Raw genomic sequence first — 10,337 nt, 5'->3', positions numbered from 1 at the left:
AAATAATTGAAATAAGAGTTGTGAAAATTGTATAAATTAAAAACCTCCAATCTTTCTTTAGTAAAATTTCGAATTTTCGTATCAACTTCCGATTTGTGTTATACCGTATTTTCAGGGAGTAAGTTATTGATCAGAAAACTTTGCCTTGTTGCTCGAAACGGGTGTATATTAAGTAAAATTTATAAATGTACAGTTCTCAGGTCAACTACAATAAAGCTATACGCTTAAAAAGTTTACTGATTATTTGTCGTAATATACAATAAAAAATTACATATTAATTATTCAAGATACAAGTGAGAAATAAATATCATTAAAATATACAAAAAAAAATTTATCAATTTGACTCTGAAAAGTAAGTGACATGGTTCTCAAAGTGCAAGGTTTCATTTGACTTACAATTTTCTTCAGAAACACAGAAGAAAAAGGTATTTGTATATAGTTTTGTATATTCACTTCGTTGTGTGTGTAGAGCTTTTAAAAATACGTTGAATCCTTATTCTAATCTAATCTTCTTCTAATGTAATACTTTTCGTATTTCAAATGTTGTAATAATTATTCTGTAAGAGCTTTGACATTATTTCTAAATGGACATCGAGAAACATCATAGTTTTTTGAGAGCAGGCCGCCATGTTATTTTTCTGAGTCATTAACAAATTGGTACTCTGGAATTACGAGCAATTATTTTTCATTGTACGGGCTAGTATGAATTTCAAATCAAATCTCTATAAACGACTATTATATTTTGTGCACTTAGAATAACATATCGCACTTATTTTCTAGAATCAAATTGTAATCAGTTTTACTTATATGTATGTATATTCAATGTGAACTTGCACCTTGAATAAAATATCACAGTTACTTTTCATGGTAATATTATATATTATTACTAAATTTAGATAATATACACTTTACGTATGTTCACTTTGAACTGGCACCTTGAATAACATATCAGTTACTTTTCGTGATAATTTATTATTAGATCGTTTAAATTTTTGAGTACCTTCTTTTGAACATGGCCTGACCTTTTCATTTTTATGATTTTTTTAGGATATATATAATCCTGATGACGTCAGCGGACGCGGACAGAGAAGAAGAAGAAGAAGAAGAAGAAGAAGAAAAAGAAGAAGAAGACGACGTTACTTCATTTTTCATGAAAAACGTCACTTTTTGACCGCTTGTATCTCCAGAACGGCTTGACCGATTTTATTTTTTCTTGGCTCAAATTACTCGTGGCGATGCCGCCTTTCAGGTTATATTACGTGCAATTCAAAATTTTTTATATTTTAGTAGTTCTACACCCCCAAAAAATGGACTTTGATGGTGCAGGATAAGGAGACTTGTAGTGTCTTTTAAGGTCTTTTAGGGTTTGAACATGGCCGGAGACACTACCGCGTCTCCTAATATATTTCAACTTAGATTCATCTATCCTCTTTCTTCTTATTTTCTCTTCTTTTCTTGCTATTCCTTCCATCATTTCCTGTACTATCTTTTTTGTTTCTTCCTTTTTTCTCTTTTCCTTCAATTCCTCCTTGCATATTTCAGTCTCCTCCAACACTTCTTTTCTCCTTTTTTCCCATTTGCTTTACTCCCTATTTTTTATCTCTTTTTCTAGTTCTTTTATGCATTCTACTACAAGCTTCTTTTCTGTATTCCTCGCTGTTTCTTCATATTTAATGGCTCTCATCATAGCTTTCATCCTTAATTCCCTCATCTTCGTTTCTTCCTTCATGATATAATTCGGATACACACACACATACATACTATATGTCCACATACTTACAATATAATTACAATATAATTACAATATAATTTCTATTTTATGCCTATTTATATATTTTAAATTTTTAGTAAAATTTTTGGTCACTTTAAAATAATTTATCGACTAAAATCCATTTAAATATATTTTCACTATAACAATCACATTCTTTAAATTTGTAATTGTAAAAGTTTAAAATATTCTTGAAATGTGTAATTTAATATTTATGATTAATTATTGATTATTATCTTCTTCAATCAAAGATGTTTGATTTATTTCAGAAATCGATTATATTAATTTTGTTATTCTATTTATCGGATTTTTTTAAAAATTGTAATTGTAATTAAATGAATTGTGATTATACTCCCTGTCCAAAACCATTAATTATATTAATTATATATTAATTAATATAATTAATTTAAAATATATTATATTAATATAAATAGATATATATATAATTTTAATATATATTATATTATATTAATATATATTATATTAATATATTATATTTGTTCGAAATTGAGAAGAAAATTAATATAATTGTTTAAGTCTATAATTTCAGTCTAAAAATCGATATTTTCTTACATGAATATGCGAAAAAAACCGCGGAAAAAAGGGCTCGCCCGATATAAACAAGTAGGCGATAAATCAGGATTATCCTAACAAGCTGTCAATAATAACAACATTGCTCAACCGAAAGCAACGATTACCGTATTGATTATCGATGTAATAGACATGCGCCGTTCGATCACGTGGCTTCTGAAAGCCAATCGATCCCGCTATCGAGCGTTTCACGCATGTCAGGTGCGTGCTTGTTTCGCGTAAATTACGGGGCGGCCAATAAAGACAGGCGCCCTCGCGTCACCTTCGAACATTTTTAAACAAACGAAATTAATTGGTGAAGTATAAATTAGTGGGGCTTCAGTACCGCACCGATAAAGGAAGCGCCCACAAAAATTGCGCAGCTAGTCTCTCGAGTCTTAGTACGTACAACCGCTGTCAAACCGCTTAAAAATTACCGCAATTATTAACCGCACACGCACTTTGAAGTCGATCTCGGCTTATCTATTGGAACTTTTGTAAAATTACTGTATCGTCTAAATTGTGTTAAAGTAAACTCTGTGTTATTTTTAAAGGGTGATCAATTCTTTTCGGCCTTCAAATACACGCTCTCCTTCACGCGTTCGCGCATACATATTTTTGGTCCTTCGAGACGGATTATCAGTTCGTCGCGCCGGCACGGGTGTGAACGTTCTTGAAGACGAGAGTGAAGTGCCTGAAAAAGAAATACAGTGAGTGTCACATCATGGATGCCGCTATATTATTAGATAGTCAGCGTGAGATCCAAGTTCGAATCTCACGCTCTGTCGAATACCTGAAGAAGATGGGCGCTCCTAACATCACATCCAGTGCCGTCCTTACCCGCATCAGACTTCTCGATCAAGCCTGGGATAAGTTCGTAATCCAGCACGATCAGCTGCGCATTGCCCTGAAAAATAAGTTCAGGGAAAGTGATTACGTTACTTCAGGACTCCATGATTTGACTGAAAATACGTACGTACAGCAAAGGAGCATCCAGGACGGCTACGCTGAACACATTCGGTCAGCCTCGGAGACAGTCAAGTTAAACGAAGCCGCTCCTCGAACCGCATTATCTCGGGTCAGGATTCCGCAGTTTTTGGGAGCTTACTCCGAGTGGCCAACCTTCCGAGATCTCTTCCTGTCTGTCGTCGGTGATAACGCCACCATCTCTAATATCGAACACCTGCATCATCTTCGGTCGAGTTTGAACAGACAGGCTAAAAAATTGATAAGCTTATTACCGGTGACAGGAGACAACTACGAACGTGCATGGACGATACTGTGCAAACACTATGAAAACGAGAGAGAACTCATCCGATGCAACTTCGCCGCATTCACCGCCGTGCCGAGAATGAAGAACGGAACCGCTGAAGAACTGCATCGCATCTATAACGCTGCCGTCACAGTCGTCAACGCACAGGAAAGTATAGGTCGTCCCATTGAATCTCACGGAATGGACCTCCTAAACTACCTGATCGTCGAACAATTCGACGCACACACTCGGATGGAATGGGAGAATTCCATATCCGACTCCAACAAGTCACCACAGCACGAAACACTGTTGGACTTCATGACGCGACGGATGTTCACACTTAACGCCGTGCATCCGAAGACTCTCAAGAAGAACTTCGGAGAGTCTTCACGAACGGCGAAGACACATGTTGCGAAGCACGGAACTGACCTTCCACAATGCGCACTGTGCCATGAAAAGCACCATCTGATGACGTGTCGCGAATTCAAGACGAAATCCGCTGCAGATCGAAAGGCCTTCGTTGAGACACACAGACTGTGTTTCAACTGCCTCGGAAATCACTATCTCACAAAATGTCAGTCGAAGAAGAACTGCTACACATGCAAGGCACGGCATCACACTTTACTGCACGACGCATACAACACGGTCACCGCACATACAGCAGAAGCCACTTCACTCGCCGCACTGCACAAAGCCAAGGAACAGAAGGCTGTACTTCTCGCCACTGCTCGGGTGAACATAGCCGATCGCCATGGAGCACCGCACGACGTCCGAGCACTGATCGACCAGGGATCAGAGGTGTCGATCGTTTCTGAAGCACTGGTGCAACGATTGAACCTGCCTCGATCACGCACCGACATGGCCATCTTTGGGATCGGAGGCGCACGACCAGGATCAACGCGTGGCAAGGTCACGCTGCACCTCACTTCGGACATCACGAACGCCCGGCTCTCCGTGATAGCGTTTATATTGCCACGCCTATCACTTCTTCAAGGCTCCACGTCCAGCACACTACAAGATTGGCCGCATATTCGAGGACTCCAACTGGCGGATCCTCAATTTCACGAGGACGATCCAGCCGAGCTACTCCTGGGAGCAGAGGTGTGCTCCTTAATTCTTGAAGAGGGTCTACGCAAGGGTGGACCTCAGATGCCAATTGCGCAGAAGACATCACTAGGATGGATACTCTCTGGAGGCTCCGACGTCGCATCCGCAGAAGAGCACCGTCGCACATTCCAGTGCACTGCCGATCACGAGCTACTCGAGCTGGTGCAGCAGTTTTGGGAACAGGAACGGGAGCCCAACGCAGTCACGACACTCTCCGTCGAAGAGCAGCAATGCGAGGAATTCTTCGTGCACACGCACACTCGCACCTCTTCAGGACGATATGTGGTGAAGCTGCCGTTCTCCTTACCAATCACTGCACTCCGCGAAACCCGCAAACCAGCTGAGCGGCTTCTTACAACGATGGAGAGGCGATGCGTCCAGGACCGTCGATTCGGCAATCTGTATCGCAACTTCATGAAAGAATACGAAGACCTAAAACATATGACGCTGGTGACATGCTCCACAACTAGCAATCAGTCAACGTACTTACCACATTATGGAGTACTCAAGGAGTCCAGTGCCACGACGAAGCTGAGGGTCGTGTTCAATGGGTCGCAGCGAACGCGAACAGGAGACTCATTAAATGCACACCTCATGACTGGAGCAAATCATCTGCCAGCTCTTCCTGACGTATTACTTCGATGGCGTCAACACCAGTATGTCTTTGTTGCTGATATAGAAAAAATGTATCGGCAGATACTCGTGCATCCGGATGACTGCAAATTCCAAACGATCCTGTGGCGTCATTCAACTGATGATGAAGTGCGAGAGTACCAGCTGAGAACGGTCACGGCGTGTGCTCCGTTTCTCGCCATACGGACACTCCGTCAGCTCGCAACAGACGAAGAAGAGCAGTTTCCTCGTGGCGCCGTAGCTCTGCGTCGAGACTGTTACGTCGACGATGTGGTCACCGGCTCAAATACGCTGAACGATGCGATCGCACTCCAGACGGAAAATTCGCAACCTCTGCTTGGCGGGCGGATTTCCGTTGAAGAAGTGGGCAGCCAACGACGAGAGGATCCTGACTGGAGTACCAAGCGATCATCTTTTGCAGCAATTGCCGCCAGCCTGGGAAGGAGAGAGCCACTCCACGCTAGGACTCCGCTGGCACCCGCAACACGACCAGTTCTCCTTCGTGTTTCATCCGCACGCTGCCATCAACCACACGAAGAGAACGGTTTTATCCGAAACCGCACGGCTCTTCGATCCAATGGGGTGGCTCGCTCCAGTCGTGATTCGAGCAAAAATTTTCATCCAATCCACGTGGCTGCAAGGATTGGACTGGGACACCCCGCTGCCGCCATCCGAAGCTCGAGAGTGGCAACGTCTTCTAGAAGAACTCCATCTTCTAGATCAGTTGCGAATAAAACGCTGGCTCGGGACCGGAGCAGATAAGACCACGCTGCAGCTTCATGGCTTCGCCGACGCATCCGAACGAGAATATGCCGCCGCAGTATACATCCGCATCACTGAAAGGAACGAAACGTCAATAAGGTTATTGATGGCCAAAAGCAAGGTAGCACCCGTCAAACAAGTGATCTTGCCGAAGCTGGAGTTGTACGCCGCCACGCTACTCACCAATTTGATGCGACATGTCAAACAAACGCTCGACCTGGCAACATCAGACACATACTTATGGTCTGATTCAACAGTGACTCTCCAGTGGATTCGCGGTCACTCCTCACGCTGGAAGACTTTCGTCGCCAATCGAGTCGCTCACATCCAGACGCAGCTGCCTAATGCACAATGGAGACACGTAGCTGGTCGCGACAACCCTGCGGACTGTGCATCACGGGGTATTAATCCAAGCGAACTGATCAATCACGTTCTATGGTGGACAGGACCTACCTGGTTATCACAGAACGAATCGGCCTGGCCAAATTCCGAGATAGAGATCCGAGGAGACGACGTGCCAGAAAGGAAAGCCACGAGCCTGATGACTGTGAACCGGGTCATCGTCGAGCCAGAAATCCTGCTCCGCTTCTCATCACTGCATCGCCTGCTACGGATATCCGCATGGTGCCGTCGCTGGCTGCGCGCTTCAGAGCCGACTCACACTGCTGGATTAACGTTGAGTCCGGAGGAACTTGACATGGCACTCTTTCGTTGGCTTTGAGAAGTGCAGACACTGCACTTCACGGACGAGATCACCGCAGTCGCAGCTGGACGCTCCGTCGCACCAAGCAGCACATTAGCCAAGCTGACTCCGTTCCTCGACGACCATGGTGTTCTGAGAGTGGGAGGTCGGCTTAAGAACGCCCTGCTGACACAGGATGAGAGGCATCCGATGATCATTCCAACCTCGTCGTGGCTGACTCGTCTGCTGATGGACTCCTGTCACCGTCGGACGCTGCATGGAGAAGTGCAACTCACCCTGGGGCTGCTTTGCGCTTCTGGATTCCACGAGGACGCACAGTTGTAAAACAACAACTACATCGTTGCGTCACCTGCACACGATGGCGAGCAACGACGCTTCAGCCACCGATGGGTAATCTACTCCGCGATTGGGTCACTCCGACTCGGCCATTTCTGCGCACTGGAGTGGACTATGCAGGACCCATCCTCATCCGGACGAGCAAGGGACGAGGACACCGCGCCTATAAGGGCTATATCGCAGTATTCATCTGCTTTTGGTCCAGAGCCATCCACCTCGAACTTGTCTCGGATTATTCTTCAGAGGCCTTCATCGCCGCTTTACGTCGCTTTGTCTCACGTCGAGGTCTCTGTACGGACATATATAGCGACTGTGGAACGACCTTCATCGGGGCTGACCGCACTTTACGTGAGTTCTTCGTCGCTGCATCCACAGAGGGTCGTGGAATCGCACGCGTAGCTGCTGAACACGGCATACGGTGGCACTTCAATCCACCAGCAGCAGCTCCGCACTTCGGCGGATTGTGGGAGGCAGCCGTCAAATCCGCTAAGTATCACTTACGGAGGGTGATAGGTGAAACCACCCTCACCTTTGAGGAACTGACCACTCTCCTTACACAAATTGAGGCCTGTTTAAATTCTCGTCTATTACAGGCACTCTCTGACGATCCAGACGATGTTACAAGCACTGACTCCGGGCCACTTCCTGATCGGCGCGCCGCTTCTCGCCATCCCGGAGCCAGTACAGGAGGACAACCGTGGATCCGCAGCATCACGATGGCATCATCTCTAGGCGATGCGAGACCACTTTTGGCGGAGATGGTCGGGAGAATACATCCATGGACTCACCTCACGACCTAAATGGCTGAAGGTCGAGACAACACCTCGCATCGGAGCACTCTGCCTTGTGCGCTCCGAGATTTCGCCTCCAAACCGGTGGCCTCTCGCCCGGATCACAAAACTGCATCCCGGCGACGACGGGATCGTACGCGTGGTCACCTCACCGTTCGAACCGCGACCTCCGAGCTCGTACGTCCGCTCGTAAAAATTGTCTTACTTCCCGACTTCGCAACGGACGTAACAACACGCAACGCATAGACAGAAATGCACGACGCGTCACATCACTCACACACCTTTGCTCACGTTCATTCACTATGCACTTGATTACACATCACATACGCACTGTAACCACTTTTCACATTCACGCACATTATTTCACATCGAAAACGCGTTTCACTATTCTCAGCTGATCGCACCACGCTGTCAACACGTGTTCATCGTTTCAGCTGATCGAGCGACATTCCACGCGATAATCACGTGTATCTCGCCGCGCCGGCGCGCGCCTACCCCACTATCAATCGAGAATTCATAGCGACTTATTGTCAGCAAGTGACAAGGCGGGCGGGATGTTCGAAATTGAGAAGAAAATTAATATAATTGTCTAAGTCTATAATTTCAGTCTAAAAATCGATATTTTCTTACATGAATATGCGAAAAAAACCGCGGAAAAAAGGGCTCGCCCGATATAAACAAGTAGGCGATAAATCAGGATTATCCTAACAAGCTGTCAATAATAACAACATTGCTCAACCGAAAGCAACGATTACCGTATTGATTATCGATGTAATAGACATGCGCCGTTCGATCACGTGGCTTCCGAAAGCCAATCGATCCCGCTATCGAACGTTTCACGCATGTCAGGTGCGTGCTTGTTTCGCGTAAATTACGGGGCGGCCAATAAAGACAGGTGCCCTCGCGTCACCTTCGAACATTTTTAAACAAACAAAATTAAATGGTGAAGTATAAATTAGTGGGGCTTCAGTACCGCACCGATAAAGGAAGCGCCCACAAAAATTGCGCAGCTAGTCTCTCGAGTCTTAGTACGTACAACCGCTGTCAAACCGCTTAGAAATTACCGCAATTATTAACCGCACACGCACTTTGAAGTCGATCTCGGCTTATCTATTGAAACTTTTGTAAAATTACTGTAACTGTATCGTCTAAATTGTGTTAAAGTAAACTCTGTGTTATTTTTAAAGGGTGATCAATTCTTTTCGGCCTTCAAATACGCGCTCTCCTTCACGCGTTTGCGCATACAATATTAATTATATTAATTAATATAATTAATTTAAAATATAATTCTTTAAATGTATAATTTAATATTTATAATAATATAATAATTATATATAATAATTATATATATATATATATATATATTAATGATGATAATAATGCGATCACTCCTCCTAGTTTATTAGGGATAGATCGAAGAATAGCATATGCATATAAAAAGTATCATTCAGGTTGAATATGGATTGGAATAACTATTGGATTAGCTGGAAGAAAATTATCAGGGTCACTAAAAATATAAGGTATTTCTAAGTTAATAATAAAAAAAAAAAAAAATATATATAAATCCATATATATCTTTTAATGTAAAATAAATATGGAAAGGAATTTTATTTAAATAACTATATTAACATAATTTACGGAAGTCCATCGACATCAACGCGCTCAATAAATAGTAAGTTACTCCGAGACAATTATTATCACTTCACTTCTTGTAAATAATTCCCGGATTCCAAACAAAATATTCCTTTTTATAAACTTATAACGAGAACGTTTCTTCCTCCTTACCTCTCTCGAAAATCATAATGGATTTCCCGCGGAGATTCGTGGTATTCTTCACCTCCCTCGAGAATCATAATGGATTTTCCACACTAACGGAGAGATTCGTGGTTCAAAATATGCAGTATTAATAATCACAATTAAGATTGCATTACTGATTCGGCTGTGAAAACAAAATAGCGATAGATTTATATTAATTTTAATATCAAATATTGGAAGGCTCGTATAAATTAAAAAATTATTTAAAAATAAAATGATATTTAGGCCAACTAAATGAGCAATACAATCTTAGGGTAAATTATTTAAATGTATTTAGATCAAAATAGATATATTACTGCAGATATATTTAGATCTGAATAGATTTACGCTAGTAGATCGAGTTGGCTTTACATACATACATTAAATTTAAATTGATATTCGAAGATTTACACAGAATTAGATAGCAATGAAGATTTACATAGATGTTTTAAATCTACTTAAATTTATTTTTAGATCAAACTTTTTCCCGGACGTCTTACTTTTGAAGCAGTAGCGAAGGAAGGGAGAGGATAAATTCAAATTCTGACAAGTGCTTTCTAAAGTAGACTTCAAGCTTGAAAATAAAAAAAGAATTTTTAATTATAATCATTTTTAGCGGAG

The 10,337-nt window shown here is 42.6% G+C and overlaps 1 protein-coding gene across 1 annotated transcript; it reads left to right on the top strand.

The window, feature by feature from the left end:
- Window positions 1-3,062: 3,062 nt before the first annotated feature.
- Window positions 3,063-6,813, top strand: LOC114939991 (uncharacterized). The gene is made up of 2 exons (XM_029314470.2): window positions 3,063-5,491; window positions 5,646-6,813. The coding sequence occupies exons 1-2, from the start codon at window positions 3,063-3,065 to the stop codon at window positions 6,811-6,813; spliced, it is 3,597 nt and encodes a 1,198-aa protein (XP_029170303.2).
- The last annotated feature ends 3,524 nt before the right edge of the window (window positions 6,814-10,337 follow it).

This window comes from Nylanderia fulva, unplaced genomic scaffold (assembly GCF_048542155.1).
Source record: "Nylanderia fulva isolate GAGA-0341 unplaced genomic scaffold, ASM4854215v1 Scaffold487, whole genome shotgun sequence".
NCBI classification, from domain to species: Eukaryota; Metazoa; Arthropoda; class Insecta; order Hymenoptera; family Formicidae; genus Nylanderia; species Nylanderia fulva.
The sequence above is the reverse complement of the archived record's forward strand: the minus strand, read 5'-3'. Positions and strand labels throughout refer to the sequence as shown.